Here is a 23,377-nt window from a genome sequence, read left to right as displayed (position 1 = left end):
TGTGTTGTTAAAATGTATAAATAGATAAAAGTTTTTACACCATCCAGTGTCACATCACATCATTACACTCACACAATAAATATCCAAGAAAGCCATGTAGCTTGCCCTTAAATATGTCATTAAAGCAATATCTGGCCACGCTTGCAAAAGAAACAGTTTTTATTACAAAAGTTTTATACAAAGTAAATTATAAATACAGCCTTCACACAAAATGGCTTTTGGCAATCAAAAAAGCTCGCCTTGTACTCTGGCAAGCCTGGAAAAAACTGGCACTAAAGCTGTTACAGTGACAAAACCTGATATCAAGACATGCCAAATTCTTGTGTAGACATTAGGAAGAAAAAAATTAGTCCTTTTCTATGCAGGAAACAATTCCTCTCTGTATTCCTTTCAGGAGAATGGCAGTTACTAAAACAGGCTAAACCTCCAAACTGTAGAGCTACTTTTTAGATGGGGATATTGTTTGTTTAGTGTCAAATGCCAGATGTAAACCCACATACTGAAAAAAGAAGTGTGCCTGCTGTCATATTACAACTACATTTTTTGTTTTCCAGTCTCAAAATACAATCTTAAAGACTAGGCAGTTAGTCTGCATTTATTGGTGTTATTTCAAACAAAGAAAGGCTTTTTATTCACAAATGAAGATATATCAAATTGAGAAAGAAGTACCACAAGGACAATACACTCAAAGGAATATGAATACATGTGAGTGCACATGTAGGGCAATTAGCACCTTTTTATTCAAGTGGCTCCCAAACCATCTTGAAAATGTTGGCTCATTTCTTTTGAAACTGATGCTGTTTTAGTCCAAAAATTGCTAGCAAGGAGCTGAAGTCCCTGAACACCATAATGCTAAAGTTCTGATCCTACACACTAGAACTGGTCATTCTGAACTTTACACCAACAAAAAGAACCACAGCTTTCTTGTCTTTGAAAACAACTGAGAGGTGGAAAACTTTGCAGTGGCCACAATACCTTCAACTTCATAGGCTGTATCTCCTTACAGGATGTAACTTCTGGTTCCTCTTACAGTTCAGAATTAGTAGGGAAAACAGCACAGGTTACATGGTAATACAGTGATTCGTTACTTAAAGGGCTGCATAGAAGACATCTCATTTAAATATTTATCCCCTAACAAAAAAGTAATAGCACTTCATCCAGTTCTCTTTCATACCCAATAAAAAGTGCCAGCAATTTCTCAAGTAGGTTCCATTTCATGGAATTACTGGAGGAGGTAATGATGTATTTACATAATGTTGTTACGCAGCTAACTTTAATTTCTTCTTCTTTGCTTTCATGACAGGTGGCAGTGATATTTTGAAAGCAGTCCTGAAAAAAAAAACCCATGAAAAAAGGAACTGTCAGCTACACAACGTATTTCCACACCCAGCCCTGAAATACAAAGAACAAACACTTACTCGCAGGTACTGCAAATAGGACTGAAGTTGCAGAATACTGGAAAAGAAAAGAATTGGCTTTCACTAAAATAGGTCATTTGAATGGAAGAAATCAGACTCTTAAATATTCATCAACTCACTTGACAAGCACACAGAGCACACGTAACCAATTTCAATGAGGTTCCGATGACAGAAACACGCAGCTCTGTAGTCAACATGAACAGGAGGTGGGAGGACCAGCTGTGATCTCTGCTCTTGGTCAGGGAGAAATACCCACTGCAGGGAAGGAGAAAAATACTTTGTGAATTGGACTGGTACTGCTGTATCTCCTCATCAGTGATATTTCACATCTCACACAGGAAAAACCCTCAGGTGTTTTTTCAATGACTCACCAACAAATATTGCAGGAGGGATGGCATGTGGGGCACTTTCAAATATATGCCACCCGTAATGTCACAGGCCTGCAAAGCAGAGAGAATGATCAGGTTGTTGTTTTATGACATTAACAGGATATTTAAAATGTCCTTGTACTGCACAAGGCCTGCATGACAGAACTGTCAGATCCACTGAACATATTTCCACACCCACTCTTCCTTAACGGAGGAAAAGAGCAGAAGAACATGTTGAACTATCTGGCATCAAGTATCTATGAATTAATGCAAACAGCAAATAAGAACAGGAAGTCTGTACCTGTTGTAGAAGACCCGAATCAGAGTCCAGGACACAGGCATCAACCAAAATACTCTGCAAGGAAAGAGAGGAAACGCATGAAAACCAAATTCAGCCAGGACCAACGTAGCCCTACCAGTGTTCCTGACATGACTTTTTTCCACTACACATGCACCCCACATAGAAATGCACCTGCTTTTGCAGATGCAGGGCCACCACAGCCACAGGAAAGCTCTTTCACTTGATCAGAACGTAATCATAAGAGAAACAAACTGATTTGTCACCTTTGCACATTAATAAGACAACATAAATTTAAAGAAAAGCAGCTTCACCTGTTTCTGCGCTGCAAAGATCACATTCATGAAATTCATATATTGCAACGTGCTGTCTTCTGCGGCTTTTATGACCTAAATAAAACAACTCAGACTTGTTAGCCTACATATATCACTGAGTTTGAGAACCAAAAGAAAACTGACAGCAAAAGTTCTTACCAAAATCCTTGATTTCATTTCTTGATTGGCTAAGTATCAAAAAGAAAGAAAGAGAAATGCATCAGCACATTGGTTGTACCACCACAGTTTGCCCTTTTAATTCTGTAATCTCAGTTAGATATTGAACCTCTTCCATGTTAGATCTAACAGGTCAGATAAAACATATACAAAAATGTGGTCCAGTCCCAGTGACAAGTATCTGTGGATTAATTCCTCTCAACCTCAAAAGAGATGCCTGTTCCAGTTTTACTCGAATGCAACAGAAAATCTGCATAAGAACATGGACTGCTGTTCAAGTCCTTTTCTCCTGATTGTCACCCAGACCTACTTTAAACTGGGCAACTTCAAATGATCAGAATAAAACCTGTACAGCTACTGCCAATTTTGGAAATGGGAGTGTATCAAAACATATGCATATCTGTGTGTGCATATGGATTTATATTTATCCTTCAGGTTCAAATATTTATTCAAGGACTGCAAACAGGAGAAGGTGTTACCTTTCACCTCTTTGCTCATCTTGTTGATGTCTACATTAGCTGACATTAAGGAATCTACATTCCAATCTTGGAAATAACTCCAGGATCCATACCACATATTCACCACCTTGGCCAACACACACCTAATAAGCACAACCCCCAGTTATTAAGCAAACCCGTCAGTGTTTAATATTATAAGAGAAAACAAATAGTAAAACTTAATTATTATTACAAGAAAAAGTCTTAAAAACACATAAAGGCTTTGAAGATTCTGTGATCAAAAGGATACAACAAAGTGCTTTAGCAAGTGATCCTGCTAGCAGGGTTTCTGTTTGCTGGCCCTTCATCTCAGCTGCAATACAAGAAAAGTTGCAAAAGTTACTTTTAGATATAAAAAACAGTTGTCGAAACTGTCCACACCAAATACTCCAAGTTTTATCTTCGGCAAATAGTATTAAAGCAGAAACTTGAAGTGTCAAGCATAATAAATTCATCTACTTTAAACACATTAAAATCCACATGATGAAAAGAGAGGAAATTCCTAAAACTCCTTGGGAGTCCAAGTATTTTGCAATTCTGCATATTAAGCCTAGAATTTTCTTCCCCTTACTTTTTGTCATGAGGTCTTTAATCTCTTCTGCAATTGCATCATTTATTGCTGTCAATAATTCATATTTTCCATCCTTGCTGCCAGAGCAATTAGATTCCATGGAACTGCCTCCATCTCCAAAGGGATCTGCAGAAGCCCAACGCTTCCCAGGGTACAGGAAACGGCTAAAACAGAGGAAAAGCAAAGTATTCATGTTTTGCCTTTAAACCTTGTAAGAAAAACTATCATAAATTAATAAGCTGCAGATAGCAATACTCTGAAGTATAATTTCAAATACTTTTAATACTTTAGACATTAAAGAGACTACCTAACGTTGGTGACCTTCAAACTCCAACACGAGTAAACCCCAAATTCAGCTCCCTCCTTTCAAGACATCTCTTAAAAGAACTGGCAAACAGATACTATGGCTGCACTTCGGGGAGACCCCAAGACTCACAAATATCTGCAGGGAAAATATCCACTAAACAGGAAACTTCTGACACTTGCATTGTTCCACTTGATGCATCTCTACAATTCTCTCTCTCTCTGTATATCTTTAAGTCTATTTAAACCTCCCTTCTGTTTTATAAGCCTTTTTGTTCCTTTGTAAGGCACTAAGATTATTTCTTTCCCACAATTTTTTAGCTTATATCTTCTTTTAAGACAGTGATATATTACACACGTTAACTTGGTTTCAATTATACATTTCAAGCCAGTAAGAAAATCAGAAGACAGACATAGGAAAGTGCATTTGAAACCTTTACACTGTTCAGAAGCAGCTCTACCTTTCCTGTGTGTGACTTGCTATCACAGCGAGTTTGTTGGTGCGATTCATGAACAAGTGGGAATTTCCCAGCACCATCACGGCATCGATGCATTTCGACAGGGTGAACTGCTGGAAAAGAAAACAGCAGATACAGCACAATAACAGTTACACAGAAGCAACTCAAAAGAAATCTGTGAAATAACTGCAGTTAAAAAAAGAGTGTTCTGATATCCATTATACCCGCTTTAGCAGACAACGTTAGGATAGTTCAGAAGTCAAAGATTAATCCTATCTCTTGCCTACTTACTAACGATTTAAAAAAAATGACACCGTTCCCCTCAGCAATGGCCACGGGCAGCACCAGGGCCGTACCTCCGCCTCTCCCAGCGCCCTCTTCCCCCACCAGATGGGGTTGGTGTCGACGACGATGACCAGCAGGCTCAGCTCGTCCTCTGCAAAGGGACCAACACAGCAGCGTCACTCGGAGCCCGGGGCAGAGGAGCCCAGTGCAGGCGGCAGAGCCGTGCCCGAGAGCCCCGCTCCGGCCTCTGCCTCCTCCACGAGGAACCCGAGCCCCGCTCCCGGCACCTCCCGGACCCCGCCGCGGTACCCTCAGACCCTGAACGCGGTACCCCCGAACCCGCCGCCTCACCCGCGCTCATCTCGCCGGTCGGGAGAAGCAGCTGCTCCCGGCGGCCTCAGATGACGCTCCGGCCCCGCGCTCCGTCATCCGCGGGCGCCCCGGCCCTGCCCACGCCCCGGTGCGGCGGGAGGAGCGGAGCGGAGAGCGATGAGCACGGACGGTACCGGGGGGATATCGGGGAGCGATGGGCACGGACGGTACCGGGGGGCTACCGGGGGGATATCGGGGAGCGATGGGCACGGACGGTACCGGGGGGATATCGGGGAGCGATGGGCACGGACCGTACCGGGGGGATATCGGGGGGCGGTGGGCATGGGCGGTACCGGGGGGATATCGGGGGGCGGTGGGCATGGGCGGTACCGGGGGGATATCGGGGAGCGATGGGCACGTACGGTACCGGGGGGATATCGAGGGGAGATGGGCACGGACCGTACCGGGGGGATATCGAGGGGAGATGGGCACGGACCGTACCGGGGGGATATCGGGGAGCGATGGGCACGGACGGTACCGGGGGGATATCGAGGGGAGATGGGCACGGACCGTACCGGGGGGATATCGAGGGGAGATGGGCACGGACCGTACCGGGGGGATATCGGGGAGCGATGGGCACGGACGGTACCGGGGGTGCCGGGCCGGGCCAACGCGCCCCGTTGTCTTCCAGCCTTGATCGAGACCTTCCGGGCACAGCTGAGGGACGACCCCGATGTCGCCTCGGCCGTGGCCGCCATCCGCGCCCTGCTGGGCTTCCTCAAGCAGGACCGAGGTGGGCCCGGGTCCCCTCCCCGCTGCACCCCGGGTGTCCCCGGGGCCAGCCCCTGACCCTGCCTGTCCCCAGGAGAGACCATCCAGGGCCTGCGGAACAGCCTGCGGGACGCCATCGACACGCTGTCCCGGGTGGACTCCTCGGTGGCCGTGTCCTCCGGCGGGGAGCTGTTCCTGCGCTTCATCAGCCTCACGTCCCTGGAGTACTCGGTACGGGCCGCCCTGCTCGGCCCCGCTGTGCCGGGGGACCCTCCCGCCTCACCGGCATCCCTCTGTCTTCCAGGACTACTCCAAGTGCAAAGAAATCATGATCGAGCGCGGGGAGATCTTCCTGAGGAAAGTGTCTCTCTCGAGGAACAAAATCGCCAAGCTGTGCCACCCGTTCATCAGAGATGGTGCTGTGAGTAGGGCCTGGCAAGGTCACTCCTGTTCTAACTCCTGCATGACAAGCCATAGCACTATTAACAGAAGTAAAGGTTTCCCAAAGCTCAGCAAAAATAAATGTCTGGATTTCCTTTGTTTTGGCAGCGAATCCTGACCCATGCCTACTCCAGGGTGGTCCTCAGGGTGCTGGAAGCAGCTGTGGAGGCAAAGAAGCGATTCAGTGTTTATGTCACTGAGTCACAGCCAGATCAAGCAGGGCAAGTACTCGTTAATTTGGTTTTTATCTTGGTTAATAGGGTAAGTCACAGCTACCATCAAGCCTACCAAAGCTGCTAGGCTTGGTTGCAGCATTTTAAATGGCAGCTGTCACTAATATCACATTATTCTGGACAAGTGGAAAAAACCCTAGACAGTATTGATAATTAACTTCCCATACTAAATATTCTAATTAGCGTCATCCAGGTTTTCCTCAAATGTTTGCAAACTTTCAGGCAGTGCCAAGCAACTGCTTTACCCCTGGGAGATGGGAGAGAACCGATTTCCAATTTTCTCCTTCAAAAACAGGGCAAAATAATCAGGATTATCCTGACCACAGCATAGTGAAATGTATAGGTAAAATGTCATTTGAAGATGCCAAATAAAGTAATTACTTCAGAGCATATTTTGTTGCATAAGTGAAAGAGTAAACCCTGCTCACTGGATAATACACAGCACTAACAACACACACCACCACACCAACAATTCCTTCCATTTCTATACAATAACTTATTTTCTGTTCTACAAGAAACAGAACATGGACAGTCACGGGTTTCAGTCTTTCAGACAATATTTTCCTATCATTGTCTTTAAAGAAAAGATTTGTAAGGTTCAAACATGTTTTCTTTAACAGGCAGAAAATGGCAAAAGCCCTGAGGAAGCTGAACATTCCCGTGACTGTGATTCTGGATGCTGCAGTTGGGTAAATCTGATCGTAAATCTTAATATTTTTCATCACAGTTGTATTTTGACAGTGTTACACGTAAGTTTTCTAGAAGCTTTTTCAAACTCCAGAGGTTATTACTTAGTTTGTCATAGTCATCAAACAGGCTAAACAAGTTACACCTTTAGGTGCACAATTAGGAGAATGTGTCTGTTACAAGACAAGTATTTGATTTTGCATGTTAGAATAAAAGGAGGAGTCAGACCTAAGGTAGAACTCGTGGAGATCTGTAAAAAAAAACTGAGGTTCTACACAAAGAGGGGTAGAAAATGATATCATTTGGGGGGTTTTAAGGTGTTTGCTAAACTACCACTGCTTCGTACAAGTCAAAAAAACATGGGAAAAGAAAGAACTATAATAAATCTGAACCTCAAGAAGTTCAAAATGCCCAAGACGCTGCCTCCAAGGCACCTGGAATATAACAGCACGTGGACTTACAAGAGGTGGAACTAGTGCAGAAAAGTGAAAGCCTGCTTGAGTTACTCATTTCTGTTCTGTTCAGCAAATCATTTGCCATCTTACCCAGTAAGCCTTGGATTTTTTTCCCCCTCTTTGAACAGCTACATTATGGAGAAAGTGGACCTGGTGTTGGTTGGTGCTGAAGGTGTGGTTGAAAGTGGAGGCATTATCAACAAGGTAATCCTGAGTTTCTTCCATCATTCTCTAAATTCTGGACTTTTAAAGTTTGGTTCCTTTGAAAAGTTTAAGGCTTTTTGAAAAGATTCTTCTATTTGGATGTTTTCCAGTAAATGTCTCTTTATTGTTGGAAACTGGGCAATATTATGTCATGCAAGCACTGAGTCTGCAATGTTGTTTTCCATCTGTCTCCACAGATTGGCACTAATCAAATTGCTGTGTGTGCCAAAGCCCAGAATAAGCCATTTTATGTGGTAGCAGAAAGTTTCAAGTTTGTAAGACTTTTCCCTCTAAATCAGCAGGATGTCCCTGACAGGTTTAAGGTAAGAGAAATTCTAATTCCACCTTACCCAGCTAAGGTGCACACTTGTGTGTCTGTGAAAGATTTTCCTCTAAGCACATTTATCTGGATCTCTGTGCTGGGGCACGTTATGGAGCAGCTCCACTGTACAGTCATGTGCCAAACAGCCATAATTTGTCTTATTACTAATATTTAGTTCCTAAAGCAGTTCCTTTGGGGTGCAGGAGCAGTTGAGAGTAAGAAACAGTTAAACCAATACACTTTAGAACTACAAATTGTACTTTTTACAGAAGATAAAGCAGCTGAGACCAAGATCTCACCAGTCTCTGCACTTGACTTCCTTCAGTTTTACCACAAACATCTGCTCAAGGCTGTAGTACCACTCTTGCCCAAAAGAGGATTTAACTTGCAGTTGTGTAATGACTGGTGGTCTCTGTTTCCTTCTAGTACAAAGCAGACACTCTGAAAACAGGCCAGAATCTCACAGAGGAGCATCCCTGGATTGACTACACATCCCCATCACTCATCACACTGCTGTTCACAGACCTGGGTGTGTTAACTCCCTCAGCTGTCAGTGATGAACTCATCAAACTCTACCTGTAACACACAGGACTCCCTGCACAGGATGTATCATCTTCAGTGACCATCAGGGCTGCAGGACTTGGAAGATGATACAAGTTATAGGAACATGGCAAGGAAACAACATCATAAGGATTAATGTAATTATGGACCACTCTTGAAAAAATTCCAGAACTTACTACAGCTTCTAAAGACCTAAAGTAAATTATTTTAAAGATGGGTGGAGTGTTTTGATACTATAAATTAAAGTACCTTATGGTGTATTCAGACTTGTTCTGAGGTGTGCTGTTACTGAGCTGTGGGATGTGTGTCTTTCTGGATGCCAGGTCTCCCCATCATTTTTTATAAAAATCCATATTTATTGAAATAAGCAGTATTTTAATGTAAAAGGATAACTGTCAGCCTTCAGACTCTGGGTCAGCAACAGTTTCTGCTTTGAGTCTAACTCTGGCTGCCTGTTAGTTTCTTCTCAAACTCTTCTTCACTAATTTTCCCCTTTTTCAGTCTTTTCAAGAGTCTTGTGTCATTCAGCAGCTCTTCCATATCCTCATCTTCGATATCAGAGCCCTGTTGGCAGTTGAAAACAACAAATTAGACACTTCACCAGAAAGTTTTCATTCTATACAGCTGAACGTGAGAAGATTACAACTTGGATTTTGCCAGGAGTATCCAAGCAGGAAATAATACTCAGTTCCTACCCAGGAGACTCTGTAACTTTCAGCTACACTTGTTGAAAATTAACAAAAACAAGGAAAAATCAAGTCCTGTCCACCATCAAGCCCTCCTGCAGGACTCCAGAGAAATAAAAATCCCTGCTATGTCTGCTGGCAGCACTAATAACCAGCATAAGTGCTGAGAAATTGGTTTAGTGTTTGGCTTTAAAAAGCTGCTCTGTAATTTTTTTTGTTAAGATTTGCCTGTCAAGGTCCTAAAAAGTTACTTTACAGCCATCAGTTCCACCACACTAAAATCCCAGGGCACTCTGCCATTTGAAACTATAATTATTTGCATTTTAACAGAATGGACAGTTACCTCTTCATGCTTCCTTTTAGCTGTTACTTTCTTTTTCTTCTCCCTCTTGGCTTTCTGCTTTGACCAGGCTTTGTTCTTTATGAATTTCTTTTTCCCTTCATTTTCTTCTCTCTCTTTTCTTTGTTGTTCTAATTTCTTTTGTCTCTGCTTTTCTCTATTTTTATCCTTAAACGAAATGGAGTCTGTATTCACAGTGACTGGAGTAAAGTCTGGAAAACATTTTCCTCTTAGTTCAGGCATCTTTGGCATTTTTAACAATGCAAAACCTCTGGCAAGACTGGCAAAATCCAGATCTGTTGAAACAAAGATTATAAAGTCACTTTCCTGCTGAATAAAAAGTTCATTTAACTGAGAAAGAAAAAAAAGACTAAAATTATTTTAGTGTATTGTTTGCATTCTATACTTAACACCAGCAACAATACTAAGTCACTTTTATTTATACTTATATCGATTTGGTCGAACTCCATAATTAAATGTTTTCTCTTGAAACAAGCTGCTTGAAAAAATAGGAGTTTTGTCAAAATTTGATGTTGTAGAAAGTGAATCTGAGATTCAGAATCAGTAGTTGAAGCTTGGGCACAATAATACCATGGGGTTTTTTTCCCAAACCAAATCCTGTCTTCTGAAAAGAACAGTAAAGACACTAGCCCTGCTGGGAATTACCTTTTATTCGGAAGATCAGATTGCATTCATGTTTGGCATAAGCCTGGACATAAGACACAAAGGCTTTCATCCCTTTCTCAAACACTGCCCTGTCAGCCAGGGCCATGGACTTCAGTTTGGGAAGAAGATCCAACACATTGGTCTGTGGTTTCATTTCCTGCATGGGACACTGAGAACCAGAAAATAAACAACAAAACCAAAGGAAAAGTTCAGCTAAATGGTGTAAAATGCTCTGTGAAACCTCAAACACACACTTCCTGCCCAGTTAATCCTCAGTGAGCTTTGAGCCCCTTCCCCCTTGGTCATTCCAACATACCAGCTGACCATCAGCTCCACACAACAGCTGTCCTGGCCCAGCAGAGGAGTTCCCACACTGCAACTCTGAAGAGGCAACATCATCTTGTGCCTTATCAAGCTTTGATCTCATTAGCAGGTCTAGAGAATTTATATAATTACACAAATGCAGGAGCAGGCATGGGAGAAGAGTTAAAAATGAACAGCACAGAGGGTACAGTGTGTCAGCTGGTGGTGGCAGGGCTGGGGCAGGAGGGTAGGCCAGCACTGCCCTTCTGGAAATGCACAATTTACACCCTTAGGGACAAAAAGCCTTTCCTTACTCACTGCCCACATGTTCCTCTTCCAAACTCAGTAGGCTTCCTATCAGCCTGTCCCCTTGCTCTCTCCTGCTTTGGGGTAGAATAACAGTCCACAAACCTTCTGGTTGATGGAGAGAAAGTTAACGTAGGATTCTTCCATGGGAAGCAGAAACACGAGTGCGCTGCCGACGTTGCCGATCCGCGCGGTCCGACCGCAGCGATGCACGAAGGCACTGCAACAACCCAACACGGGCAACTCAACAGGACAGTCAGGCTGATTTTAAAGTGTTAGACAGCCAGCAAAAAGGGCCTGGGGATGTGGGATGTGGAATGGAAAATATACTGTTCTGTACTTTTGAACTAAACCAGCGGGGATTAGTAAAAGACAATGTCCCACAAAGAAGGGTGGCAGCCCCACTCCAGTGTTAGGCTAAAGCAAGGGGTATCTGTTTTGGGGGTGATAGTTAAGCAAGTTGTAGCAGGAATTATGACAACAAAAGTTAAAAGACATGGAAAAGCTCCTTTCCTGTGAGCTTTCAATGCACCATTCCTCCAAGAGCTCTGTCCCCACTCTCATCTCTGTTCTTCACCCCCCAGTGTGTCACCTCTCACTATTTCTCTGATATTCTCACACTAAGTCCTTTCCAGAGTCATCTCTTCACAGAGATGGAAGTGGTGACCACCCATCTTTCACACACACAATCTTCAGCAGTTACAGCAAACGCTGCAGTGTATCAGCCTTTCTTGTCCCTGCATCATTTTGTGTTCACCCAGATTTCCAGGCAGTGATTAAATGTGTTTTCTGCAATTCTGGCTCCCAGTTTATATCTGAACAGTACAAGAACATGATCACATGGACAGAAAAGGTTCTTAGGACACGGGACTGTACCTTGCACTGCTGGGTGGGTCGTACTGCAAAACCCAGTGCACTTCTGGGATGTCAATGCCACGGGCCATCACATCTGTGCAAACCAAAATGCCCCTGGGAAGGAGGAAAAGTGTATTTTCATGAAACTCATTCGAGGAGAGCCAGCCCCCCCAGCTGTGTGTTCTGCATCTTCACTGGACGGCGGGGGACAGAGCATTAGAAACATTTGGGCATTTAAAAGAGACACAATATAAGGTAACTGCAGCTTCCACCAACTAAAATTCCACATAACATTATGAAAATTATTGTGGTTTATATTACATTTCTAAGAAAAATCAATTTCCTATTACATATTCAAATTCTAAATCAGCATTGCATCAACCACAGCTGAATGTATTATTATAAATGTTTCATTTTAGCACATCAAAATTGGTCTTTTAAATGCTGGTCTTTTAAACAGCTGTTCTTCCAATCTGCTGGTAATTATTTTTCTCATAATACAAAATGCCAAAGCTCAGGTCCCACGCAATAAATAATGACAGCTAATGAGGCAGGAGTCTCTTAACATCCTGCAGAGCTGCCAAAGAACACTTTTCTGCAGTTAAGTTACAGCCTTGTGTTACCACAGTCTTGTTCATACACTACAAAAATAATATCCTGGGGTTTTACTCTGGTTCCCACTCTGTGATATTATAAATACACTCAGAACCAGCCTGTAGCATCCTCCTCCTCAGCTGTTCTTCCCTGCTCAAGCAGCAGGACAATAGTCAGACAAAATCACCAAAATGCCCCTCACTGCTCTGACTTTTGGCTGGTTCAGCCCCAGTTCTTACCCCGGGAGCTTCCGAAACTCGGTAAAGATCTTGTTACGCTTGTGCTTCATTTTCCCATGAATGCTCATTATTTTCACTTGTTTAATCAAGGATTCCAAAGCCTTCCCATAGTATTCCACACAGGCACACGTGCTGTGGTGATAAAGACAGGCATTAAGTCAAAAGATTATGCTGCATTTTTAATCTGCTTTAGACAGTCAAACTTGAGTGGTCTGAAATGTTTCAAAAATATACAGTATTGACTATTTTTATATAAAACAGGTACATAATTTTTATAAATTACATATAATCATCTATGATGTCTTACTTGAAAATTGCATCTAAAATTTCTGTTTTGCTTAATAACATTCAACACAATCCTGAGATGAAGAAATGATTAATCTCTTTTTAGGCACCATATTCTACAAGCTCTAAAAATTAATCACTTTGAAAAAGTTGTATCCTTGGCAACACAGGGCAGGTTTGGAATTTAATAAAACACTATTAATAAAACTGTTTTCACAATGAAACACCAACAAAATTACCTAAAAAAGACCAGATGTTTTTCCTGTTTGTGCTGCCGAAGAAAATGCACCAACTGATTAAATTTTTCATCTGCTTTGCAGATCTAAACAATTCAAGAGAAAAAAAGAAAAGTAAGAAAACAGACTTCTGGTTCTTCCATTAATGTGATCCTAAGACTTAAAAACTTATTGACAGAACCAGGAAAAAAGGAGAGGGAACAAGAAGCTCTCTCAAAGCCCAGGTTCCCACCATGTAATAGTTCTCCAGGCGTGTGGGAGTTTTCTGGGTGTTGGTTGCTGCCACTCCCTTCTCCTTCACCGAGATCCGGACGGGATTCCGGAGCCCTGCTCTCACCAGGTTCTCCACCTCCTGAGTCTGAGTAGCTGAGAACAGACCTGTCCTTCTCTGCTTGGGCAAAAAGTCCAGGATGGCATTTAAACTGCAAGCAAGCACATGGAAAATATAACTGTCCCAAGGCTCCCCTCAGAAAGAGGTTTAATCACCGAAGGAAGAGTTTACAAGAATTTACAAGCAGAATAGGTTTTATCATCACATGCCAAACTCCTATTGAAATAATTAACTTAAACAAAGAGAAAAGGGAGATCAAAGCTTATTTGTTAAAGTGTTCTAAGCCATTCTGATGTGTGAGTAATGATGCTTAACCAAGCATTAAATAGAGATGTGTTAATAAACAAATTAAAGAGAGATGAGTTAATATACATGACAACAAAATTTTAAACTCTGTATTCATCAAGGATCCACTTTTCCTGATTCTCTTCCCACTTAGCAATTGCTTTATGGAGCAAAGAGAGATAAAAGACAAAACAGAACAAACCGCTGCAGGCCACACTCATTCCCATCAATTATTTTAACTCATTAAAAACTTTAGGATTATTAGAATTTATTATTTCAATACCTGGCTTCAAAGCCCATATCTAGGAGTCTGTCTGCTTCATCCAACACCAACACATCCAGAGCCTTCACACAACTTGCAAGATCCAGCCCGTCTGCTTTTCTCCTGAACAAATCCTCCAGGCGCCCCGGGGTGGCCACGATGATGTTCCCACTGTTTGGGAGAGAGGCAAGGGAAGGAATCTGGGAGACCTGCTATTATTGGTATCCCAGAGCAGACCTGCCCTGCATCCTTCAATAAAACAAGTTCACTTTGTCACTTCTAACTGCATCCATATTGCAGGGCCTTTGACACTGGGACGGGAGAAAAACTCCCAGGTGAAAGCAGATCACTCGTGGCAATAAAAGTTTAGGATATAATCAGCATCTATGGAATATTTGGTGCCTCCACACAAAAGCCAGTGGCAAATATGATTCCTTCAAAACTTCATCATTAGTATCAGCACCAAATATTTTCAAGAAATTAATGAGCAGGAAGAACTGAAATATTCAGTGCTGACAGTTCTCAGGTCTGTTCTTCACCCAAACAGCAGGTAAATGGTGCTGATGTCACATAAGATCCTTTCCCACTGTCTCCTTACTCAAAGACTGCATAATTTCCCAGCCACCCCCAATAGATTTCTGCAGCACCATCAGGACCAAAGTCCTGGTCTGGAATCCCTGACAAGGAGAAAACCAGAGCTCTGAGACACTGATAAAAAGCCCTGACAATCCACTCACCCGTGTTCCTTAAACTTTTCAACATCTTCCATTGGGTTCCTGCCACCAATTAACAGAATCTGACTGAAACAACAAAACACAAAGATTTGGGTCCTTAAGTTTTGCTGGTTCATGAATGACAGAAGCACAGAGAAGGAATTATGGTCATGGAAAGGCTGAAGTTCACTCACCTAAACATGGGAAAGTGTTTTGTGAAATGTGACAGCACCTCGTGGATTTGAATGGCCAGTTCCCTCGTTGGTGTGATAATTATGGCTCCAACCTGCCCGTGGAAAACAGGAATTTATGGAAAATAACAGACTGGAAGAAAGATTTGGGCAAAATTCTCACTTTAAAGCTAAGTGAATATGAGCCATGACTTTGATCCTAGTTTAGACAAAACAGAAATATTGTTTTTATTATTTCCACGGAAATACAATAAGTGTATAAAATGATAGATAATATCTGTGAAAGAAGCATTTTATCAATGTGCAAAACACCTCTGCTCAAAGAGCAGTACCTAATAATGGCATTTAACAGCACATAACAGTGAAGTTCTCTGCTCACTAAAATGTATTCAGAGTTAATGGATGCTGAAAAGCATTCGAAGCCTCACTTGTGGTACTCCAGTGTATTCTACATTTTAGGACATTTTTCTAACAGCTCAGAACCCTGTTTTGATCATGTCAAAGGAGAAGTTGCATCAAAATGCAGTGAAAGCATCCCAATATATATTTTCAAGTTTATTGTTACTGTTACACCAAAGAGCTGAGCACAGTCACTGTATGTACACATCCTTATGGATACCGTTCCTGAAATCCTCACACATCATAAAAAATATACTCATAACTGAATTACCTGACCCTACCTGCATTTTCTTTAACTTTTCCTCCCGTCTGAGCAGAATTTCCAGTATGGGAATCACAAACGCCAAGGTCTTCCCACTGCCCGTCACCTGCGAGAAGGGAAACAGCGTCAGATCTCCGAGATTTCCGATCTCAGCTCCTGAGCCAAGAGCAAAGCCGAGGAAAAGCACTCACCGCCTCTGCAGCAACGTCCTTGTTATTCATGAAGAGCGGGATGGTCGCGGACTGAAAAAAGAAGCCTCTCATGAGCGGGTGAACCGGTCACGGGGGGAAATCTCACAGAGGCGAAATCCCTCCCGGAGACACCAGAGCCGTCTGCGAACATCACCCGAGCAGAGCCGGTGGGAAAGCCAAGAGCGCGACTTCTACAGGACCCAGGGAGTGCTGTGGCCGCGGATCTGACCCCCCCCTCCCTCAGCCCGGTCTCCCTCCCCGGGGCCGGCGGGCGCGGCCCCTCACCTGCACCGCGGTCATTTGGTGGAGGCAGAGCGCCCGCAGCTCGGGGCCGGGGCCGGCCGGGAGCGGCCCCTCACCTGCACCGGGGTCATTTGGTGGAAGCGGAGCTCCCGCAGCGCCCGGAGCACGCCCGGGCTCAGCGGCACCGGGAGGGACCCCCAGCTCCCCTCAGTCACCGCCTCCATCTTGGCCGCGCGGTGTCACCGCCCCGCCGCTCCCCCGCCCCGGAAACACGCGGGCGGCACCTCCGTTCCGAGGCACTTCGGTTCCGCCCCCCTCCCCGAGCGGTTTTGCCTCAGGGAACTCCGCAGAAAACGCCAAACTCTGGGTATGGCAAAAAAAACCCCACCACTATTTTTGTGGCAAATGGCTTATCGTAGTAAGTACTTCAGCGGGCCATACAGCAGCACTGTGCCATCTGGCTGCTCGGGGCTGGGGAGCAAAGATGTAGGTTCAGAATTACCTGGAATTCATCCACCTGCCCAGAAAATGGGATGCGGTTTGGATAAATTCCTGACATCCTAAGATAGCACAGAATCACTTAGGGTTAGAACCTCTGGAGATTGTCCAGTCCAACCCCCCAGCCAAGGCAGGGTCATCTGGAGCAGGTGATGCAGGAATTCCAGGTGAGTTTGTGATGTCTCCAGAGAGAATCCACGTTCTCCCTCGGCAGCTACAGTGCTCTGCCACCCTCCATGGAGAGTTCTTCCTCATGTTGAGGTGGAACTTCTTGTGTTTTAATTTATGGCCATTACTAAACAAATACTTTATAAAACCTCTTTATGTTAATCTGGACTTCCTTAAAGCACCAAAGAAAAACAACACAAAGTTGCCTTTTTTTTTTTTTTAAAGAATTTGTTTATTTATCGAACCTGGGTCATATTTAGATTCACGAGCAATTTTTAAATGTACATCTTAGAATTCAATTTTCAGTGTTTTACACAAAAATATTGGCACACAACAGTTGCAATAAAGGTGTAAGAGCCACCTCTCTGAAGAACTGCTGCAAGTGTTTGCCCGAGGTTGAAAAAACTTTACCTGGAACATGAAAACCTGTAACAAATTTTAAATTAATTGTACAAAACTGTTGTGTGTTACTTGTAGAGGCTCCCCCCTGGAAAAGACCCCACCCCACCCCCAAAAATGATTACAACTAATATACATCAGTCACAACATAATCCTGGCTCAGCACCCACATCAGACGCTGCTTTAATTTTTTTAAACCAATCATCAGATACCGAGGAAAGGAACTTTATACAAAAACAAATCTACATGTGCCTGAAAAAGAAAACACACCAGTATTTAGCATTATGCTAATTCTGATCAGATCATGGCAGAGTTTGCCACTGCACTTAAATACAAGGGCTGCATAGCGTGGAAAAACCCCCCAAATCTGGAACCCTTTGGCCTCAGGAATCCAGATTTCCTGAACACTAAATGCCCTGGGCACTGGGCAAACAGTCTGAGCTTTGGACCTGCAAAAGCCAAAGGGTTTGCTAGTGTTTGCCAAGACACTGCACACAATTGGCTTCCAAATAAAACCTTCAGGAGACTAAAAACCGTACGAGGAACATTTGGTGATGAGCAGAGAAAAAGCACTTTCACAGCAACTATTTCATTTAAAAGAACTTTGGGAAGAAGTTGATGTAATTCGTTGCTGATGACTATCTTTGAAATAGCAACTAGGTACGAATTTTAACCTTTTCCTTGGCAGTTTCTGTGAGTGGGGAAGGGATTACTGTGATTATTTCAATTTTATAACACCTACTGCAGGGTTAAAGATGTAAAAATGCAAACAGTCACCTTTTGGGCCTTGTACCGTTTCCCTGGGCAGAACTGCAAATACTTATGGAAAGAGGGAAAAAGAAGTTAGAGAAGACATCAACATTGCTTGTTACTACAGTGAGTTACAGCGTTTGCAGCTTGCCTGGACCTTGCTTAGCACACAGACTGCGCAGATCTCAGTGGGAAAAAGATGCCAATAAAGTGACAAGATTTCAGCACAGCTTTTGCTACAGGAGATATATAAAAACAACTCGTTTTCAGCTGGGAAGGAACATAAGCAAAGAAGTTTTACAGTTCAGTAAAGAGGGTTCAGAAAACTAAGTGACTTATTTTTGTGACCAGGATGTTTGGTAGAGAGTGAACTGAAACCCGGGACCGCAGGAGGACTCTTAGACCACCCTTCGGACTTCAAAAAACCTCTTCAGGTAGTAGATCTGTCCCAGTGTCATGGCAACTAGTACAAGGGCCTCGAAGAATGACCACAGAACCACTCTGCTGTTCGTGTTGTCATTGACTGTTGGGGGGGAAAAAAAAAGAGAAGCAGTAAGTTACAAAGCATTTAAACTTGAAACACTCTGTCATGGGAAGTGAAACATTGCACGTAAACCACCGGTGTTTGTGTCATGTCGTGGCCCAGAAGTGCCCTGAAGTGCTCTGCAGCCTTAGAGATGAGGGAGGGATTTTTCTGAACAGTTTGGTTTTAAACCCATTTTGGACATACACTGCAGCATCCTTCTCTATTCTGCCCACCTGGGAACCAAATCATAGAATCCCTGAATGGTTTGGGTTGGAAGGATCTTAAAGCTGATCCTATTCCACCCCCTGCCAGGGGCAGGGACACCTCCCACTATCCCAGGTTGCTCCAAGCCCCGTCCAACCTGGCCTTGGACACTTCCAGGGATGGGGCAGCCACAGCTTCTCTGGGCAACCTGTGCCAGGGCCTCCCCACCCTCTCAGGGAAAAATTTCTTCCAAATATCCCATCTAAAACTACTCTCTTTCAGTTTAAAACCATCTTCTTGTCCTGTCTCTACCTGCCCATGTAAATAGATTAAGAATTAATATCATCACTAGTATCCCCAGGAATACATCATTCAAACAACTACAGAATTCACACCACTTAAGCAAACATTATTTTCCATAACAACCCTTCTTACATGAGAGGAAGCCAATTAAAGGATGACTGCAAAATTCACCTACATTCTTTATTCTATGGGCAGGTCCTTCAGAATTTATTCTAAACTATTTTCTTTTAAGTAACTTGGAATACTTTTCATGGGCTCATATTTTAAATTTCAGTTTACAAGTTCATTTGAGAGGGCAGAAGGCATTGAAGTCAGACACATACTTGCTCTATGTATTCTTTCACGAACTTCCATGTACTCTTGTTCATGCTTCACAGCTGTCATGGCCACTGCTAACTCATTGATCATCTCTTCTAGCTTGTTCTGGTGAGCTGCAGAATAATTTCAGAAGCATCAGTAAGTCTGTTAATGACTCAAAAACTGATTTGTTAACATTTATGAACAATTAAACTTAATTTCCTGCTGCAGAAGTTCTGACAAACGCAGCCTGTAAAACTTTCTATTCCTACAGCAAAGTTTAGTTTTCACAGCACCACTTTCCCTAATGTGTCTCTATGGTATTAAACAAGTGGGAAAACATTTCTCCACATCCAACTAGGAGGCAGGAGACACACAAATTAGAGTCAGTACTTCCAATATGCACATACTTGCCCGGAAAAATAGAATGGAAGGACACACGAGATCAATACCACACACTAACAGCTATTTTGCCAATCTCATCCAATATATTCCAAGCAAATTATCTCAAGGCAAATGACAGCTTTTCCTAGTTGTTAAGCTTGCAAAAATAGAATGACTGAGAATTTAGCTCAAGATCATGATGCTGGCAAATGAGATCACTTTCTGGAGCAACAAATCTCATCCTGTGATCTTCAGGTTTAGCTGGGGCACAACACTGAGAGGGTACAAGGCTCCAGGTTCTGGTGTGTTGTGAAAGCAGGAGAGGAGGAAAATTCCAAACCAGCAACAGAAAACTAGCTGGAGACAGCTCAGCAAATGGAAGGCTCAGAGATCTGAGATTTAGTGATTTGACTGTCAATCACAGGATCTTTTTAATCCATCCAAGCTCAAAGAACTGTCCACCTACAAATTAATAAATCAGGCAAGTAATTTGCAAGGTTTTCTAGCACCAAGTTCAAGGTATCACTCCACAAACACATCCCGAGCAATAAGCTCTTTAAAAAAGTCACAAAACCCAACACATTTTCCTTTGAAGGGACACACTTGACTTGGAAACTACCTTATTACAGTTTTATTTATAAATTAGATCCCATTAGATTTATTTATAAATTTATTTATAAATTAGATCCCAATCTTAAAATGAAGCTATTCAAAATACACAGCAAAAAAAGAGCATGAGAGAATAACACTCACAAAGTGACAATTAAAATCTAAATAGTTGTGCAAACCACACTCCCTCTGCTAATATCATAAATCCCTTATTTTCATGGCCAAGTGGTCATTGCAGTAAGTGCAGTTTATTAGTAAGAAAAGAAACTAAAGTTGCAGGGATTGTTTAAATACACTCAAAAAAATTCACTTAAGAAAACTGCCTTAAAAAGTTAAAGCTGCACTAATATTCTTTATAACAGATATATGCAGACTCAAAAAAAAAAGATTTAAGTGAGCCTTTAAAAAAAAGTTAGGAATGTGTTACTTTTCAAGTGGCATCAAGCAATCAATGCTCACAGTAATTTACTTGCTAAAATAGAAAACAAGAATTTGTTGCCTTTCTAGCTACAGTTAACCATTTCTAAATAAACTTTATGACTTGTTAGGCAATACTTTCATTTATTTGTTTTACAGCAAATGACAAGTTTGAGTTTTTCCCTTGACACATCAGTAATAATTCATAACCTAGAAGCAGCTTATTGCTTCTAAACCCCTTGATTACTCAACATCCCCTTTAGCAACAGAAAGCAACCACTGCCTGAAACATCCAATGCTCTTGCACGTTCAATATTTAGTTGAATTTCACCTAAAACTCCTGATTAAATCTTCTGTCAGCCAGAAACAACCACCTGAACACAAACTGTCATGGGAACCTGTCCATGGGAGCTGTGGGTGCTCAGCATTGCTCAGAATCAGACCTTTTGGGTAGTTTATTAACAAGACATTCTCATGCTCCAAACAAATGTTACAGAGGAAAAGCCAAGTTAGCTGTTAGTGAATGAACATGTGCCAGAGACAAGATGCCAAGGAGCTTTCAAAAAGCAGTCCACATACCATCCCAGGTATCTCCACCACCTAGAGAGAAGTGTGAGAGATGAACACGGGTACAGGACAAAGGGCTGCAGATAAAACAGTCATTTACACAGCTATGGGGAAAATCTGATATTAGCACATTTGTCAGAGCTCAACTAAGGCCTGTGGAGGTCTAAATACTGCTGAGCCAACTAGAAATCAGAGTGGCACTGCTGAAGGACTAAAGGATGAAAGCATTAGTTTCTGCAGATGGCCAAGGGATTCTGTGGTGATTTTGCATTAAATTGTGTGTAACAAGGTGTAAAAACATCCACTTGAGCTGTGTCAGGACAGCTGATACACCTGAAGGAACGGGAATCCTGGGAGCCCTATTGAGTTCACAAGTCATGCACGGAGGGAAAAGCTCCCCGATTTCCTTGCAGGAATGTTCCTCACCTTCTGTCTCCATGTCTTGGCCCTTGGGAGCCTCCCCGATGTCAATAGTGAACATCACTATCTTGGGGGTCATGGTGGACATCCTGTTGCTGAAGCAGAACTTGTAGGTTCCATCCATGTGGGCAGCAAACGTGTATTTTCCACTGGACTCTCGATCCCCTTTGTAAATCCCTTTATTATCAGGCCCTGTAATCTGGAAAGGGCGGGGGAAACAAAGGATCACACACTTCATTTCCAACACAGAGGGTTAAAATGCACCACTACAGCACTGCAAACACACCCTGGAGTTACCCAGTGACCAACACCAGCTGGGATCTGCCGGGGCTGGCACCGCTCAACTCCCACAACTCTGTGGTGCAGTTTTGCTGTACAGAAGTCTCTTTTAAAATCTCACAAACTTCTTGGTAAAGAAAGTCACACAAAAGCCTCTCCCTCCCTGGCCTCCCTGGTGGAGATAAGGAGCACCCAAGAACAAGGAAACCACAGTCTGGGGCTGTAAGTCAAACAACTGCAGGGGAAACCTTATCTCTGGTGTGACAAGGGAAACAAAGAGGGGAAAAAAGCCATTCTCTAATAGTCAATATGACTTCAGACACACAGCTGGGCACTACGGCAGTGACCACTTCAAACGGACTGAGGGCCTGAGTTAGGAGCTCCCAGGGTCACTGTGATCCTGAATTTCCATCCCACCCGGCCAAGCTGCTGTTGAGCTTCCACTAGTGACACGTGAACGAGATCTCACAATTTCCCAACTCTTGTGCCACAGCCACGTGTAATTTAAAACTGTTACAGGACTCTCGGCAACAACCCCCCTGCTTTTTAACCCCTCTCGCGCTTAAGTTGCCCCAAACAGACAACTCTGCTCTTCACCACGGCAACAGCAAGTCTCACTCAGGATCTCCCACTGACGTGACACCTCTTTGACGAGGACTCACCCACAACTTCCAGATGGTAATCCCTGACTAAAGACAACAAACTCCTCTGGGTTCAAGGGGAAGCGCTCCCGGAACAGGCGAAGAGCGACCGCGCTCATCTTCCCGCCCAATAATTTATTACACGGAGAAAGAAAATCCCGAGGGAGGAGTGGACAGAGCAGCAGGACAGGCTCAGGCAGCCACAGCAGGAGTGACCAGCAGTAGAGGCCCCTGGTCCCGCGCGAGGCCGGGGGCGCTCCCGCCGCCCGGAGCCCCCGCAGGGACCGCCCCGAACCGCCCGGGCAGGCGGGTCCGACCCGCTCCGGACCATCCCGAGCCCTGCGGCGGGTCTGGTCCCGCACTCAGCAGAGCCCCAGCGCGCACGCCCGCCCGGCCCCGGCCCCGCCGCGCCGCCCAAGGTCGGCGGCTCTGCCCGCGCCGCCGCCGCCGCCGCCGCCGCACCTCCACGTCGATGTCCAGGAAGCCGCCCTCGGCCACCTCGAAGATGAGTCCCATCTTGGTGCCGGACGGCACGCGCTCCAGGAAGCACTCCTCGGCGTGCGCGTCGATGCTCACGAAGTAGGGCTGGGCCGGGGCGGCGAGCGCGGCCAGGAGCGCCAGCACCGCCCGCAGCGCCGACATGGCGGAGCCCGGCACAGCGGCACCGAGCGGCGCTTCCGGCCCGCGCCACGCCCCTTCCGGCGCACGGGGCCGCCGCCCATTGGCCGCCACCGCCCCGTTGCCACGTACAGGCTGAGCTACGGCGGCCGCTGAGGGGCAAAGATGAGGCGGGGCCCGCGCTCAGCGGGGGGCGGGACGCGCCGCGCGGGAGGGGCCAATGGGAGGGGAGGAG

General features: G+C 44.2%; 4 protein-coding genes across 13 annotated transcripts; 1 reads left to right on the top strand and 3 right to left on the bottom strand.

The window, feature by feature from the left end:
• Positions 1-141: 141 nt before the first annotated feature.
• On the bottom strand, positions 142-5,166 carry GTF2H3 (general transcription factor IIH subunit 3). Of its 2 annotated transcripts, none has more exons than XM_051785640.1 (13): positions 5,041-5,166; positions 4,761-4,840; positions 4,408-4,517; positions 3,644-3,807; positions 3,323-3,385; positions 3,055-3,084; positions 2,558-2,586; positions 2,399-2,473; positions 2,088-2,141; positions 1,790-1,858; positions 1,538-1,673; positions 1,419-1,455; positions 142-1,329 (listed from the first exon to the last, which is right to left on the bottom strand). In XM_051785640.1, the coding sequence occupies exons 1-13, from the start codon at positions 5,048-5,050 to the stop codon at positions 1,260-1,262; spliced, it is 927 nt and encodes a 308-aa protein (XP_051641600.1). In that variant the 5' UTR covers positions 5,051-5,166; the 3' UTR covers positions 142-1,259. The 2 variants fall into 2 exon arrangements, with proteins under 2 accessions (XP_051641600.1, XP_051641601.1); XM_051785641.1 differs by having other exon boundaries at positions 4,408-4,514.
• On the top strand, positions 5,104-8,941 carry EIF2B1 (eukaryotic translation initiation factor 2B subunit alpha). Of its 6 annotated transcripts, none has more exons than XM_051785632.1 (9): positions 5,109-5,191; positions 5,693-5,794; positions 5,867-6,003; positions 6,077-6,193; positions 6,322-6,438; positions 7,071-7,135; positions 7,717-7,792; positions 7,990-8,115; positions 8,541-8,941. In XM_051785632.1, the coding sequence occupies exons 1-9, from the start codon at positions 5,179-5,181 to the stop codon at positions 8,694-8,696; spliced, it is 909 nt and encodes a 302-aa protein (XP_051641592.1). In that variant the 5' UTR covers positions 5,109-5,178; the 3' UTR covers positions 8,697-8,941. The 6 variants fall into 6 exon arrangements, with proteins under 6 accessions (XP_051641591.1, XP_051641592.1, XP_051641597.1 ...); XM_051785637.1 differs by lacking the exon at positions 5,109-5,191 and adding an exon at positions 5,211-5,228; XM_051785635.1 differs by lacking the exon at positions 5,109-5,191 and adding an exon at positions 5,259-5,276.
• A 69-nt stretch (positions 8,942-9,010) lies between these two features.
• On the bottom strand, positions 9,011-16,324 carry DDX55 (DEAD-box helicase 55). 3 transcript variants are annotated; one of them, XM_051785619.1, is made up of 14 exons: positions 16,179-16,324; positions 15,820-15,870; positions 15,648-15,734; positions 14,971-15,062; positions 14,801-14,863; positions 14,085-14,234; positions 13,418-13,607; positions 13,189-13,271; positions 12,665-12,796; positions 11,853-11,945; positions 11,082-11,196; positions 10,368-10,536; positions 9,705-9,997; positions 9,011-9,239 (listed from the first exon to the last, which is right to left on the bottom strand). In XM_051785619.1, exons 1-14 carry the CDS (start codon positions 16,284-16,286, stop codon positions 9,114-9,116), a joined length of 1,752 nt encoding a protein of 583 aa, XP_051641579.1. In that variant the 5' UTR covers positions 16,287-16,324; the 3' UTR covers positions 9,011-9,113. The 3 variants fall into 3 exon arrangements, with proteins under 3 accessions (XP_051641579.1, XP_051641580.1, XP_051641581.1); XM_051785620.1 differs by having other exon boundaries at positions 13,189-13,220; XM_051785621.1 differs by having other exon boundaries at positions 16,105-16,298.
• A 611-nt stretch (positions 16,325-16,935) lies between these two features.
• TMED2 (transmembrane p24 trafficking protein 2) lies at positions 16,936-23,214 on the bottom strand. Of its 2 annotated transcripts, XM_051785650.1 has the most exons (5): positions 22,987-23,205; positions 21,611-21,803; positions 21,197-21,217; positions 19,234-19,341; positions 16,936-18,400 (listed from the first exon to the last, which is right to left on the bottom strand). In XM_051785650.1, exons 1-5 carry the CDS (start codon positions 23,164-23,166, stop codon positions 18,276-18,278), a joined length of 627 nt encoding a protein of 208 aa, XP_051641610.1. In that variant the 5' UTR covers positions 23,167-23,205; the 3' UTR covers positions 16,936-18,275. The 2 variants fall into 2 exon arrangements, with proteins under 2 accessions (XP_051641610.1, XP_051641611.1); XM_051785651.1 differs by lacking the exon at positions 21,197-21,217 and having other exon boundaries at positions 22,987-23,214.
• Between the last annotated feature and the right edge of the window lie 163 nt (positions 23,215-23,377).

The sequence above is a fragment of the Manacus candei genome, unplaced genomic scaffold (genome assembly GCF_025592945.1).
Source record: "Manacus candei isolate 608988 ecotype Guabito, Panama unplaced genomic scaffold, ASM2559294v1 h1tg000020l, whole genome shotgun sequence".
NCBI classification, from domain to species: domain Eukaryota; kingdom Metazoa; phylum Chordata; class Aves; order Passeriformes; family Pipridae; genus Manacus; species Manacus candei.
The sequence above is the reverse complement of the archived record's forward strand: the minus strand, read 5'-3'. Positions and strand labels throughout refer to the sequence as shown.

Excerpts from the sequence above, each read along its gene's own strand:
- EIF2B1 (XM_051785631.1), top strand. The coding sequence starts at position 5,735 with ATGTCGCCTCGGCCGTGGCCGCCATCCGCGCCCTGCTGGGCTTCCTCA. Across the intron at positions 7,136-7,716 it reads ATTCTGGATGCTGCAGTTGG|CTACATTATGGAGAAAGTGG; the intron begins GTAAATCTGATC and ends CTCTTTGAACAG. Across the intron at positions 7,793-7,989 it reads GTGGAGGCATTATCAACAAG|ATTGGCACTAATCAAATTGC; the intron begins GTAATCCTGAGT and ends CTGTCTCCACAG.
- GTF2H3 (XM_051785640.1), bottom strand. Across the intron at positions 3,808-4,407 it reads GCAAGTCACACACAGGAAAG|CCGTTTCCTGTACCCTGGGA; the intron begins GTAGAGCTGCTT and ends CCTCTGTTTTAG. Across the intron at positions 3,386-3,643 it reads TAAAGACCTCATGACAAAAA|CTGAGATGAAGGGCCAGCAA; the intron begins GTAAGGGGAAGA and ends CTTGTATTGCAG.
- DDX55 (XM_051785619.1), bottom strand. The coding sequence starts at position 16,286 with ATGGAGGCGGTGACTGAGGGGAGCTGGGGGTCCCTCCCGGTGCCGCTG. Across the intron at positions 13,272-13,417 it reads GCCTGGAGAACTATTACATG|ATCTGCAAAGCAGATGAAAA; the intron begins GTGGGAACCTGG and ends TGAATTGTTTAG. Across the intron at positions 11,197-11,852 it reads GACCCACCCAGCAGTGCAAG|TGCCTTCGTGCATCGCTGCG; the intron begins GTACAGTCCCGT and ends GGGTTGTTGCAG.
- TMED2 (XM_051785650.1), bottom strand. The coding sequence starts at position 23,166 with ATGTCGGCGCTGCGGGCGGTGCTGGCGCTCCTGGCCGCGCTCGCCGCC. Across the intron at positions 21,804-22,986 it reads TCCTGGACATCGACGTGGAG|ATTACAGGGCCTGATAATAA; the intron begins GTGCGGCGGCGG and ends CGCCCTTTCCAG. Across the intron at positions 18,401-19,233 it reads TGAAAGAATACATAGAGCAA|TCAATGACAACACGAACAGC; the intron begins GTATGTGTCTGA and ends CCCCCCCAACAG.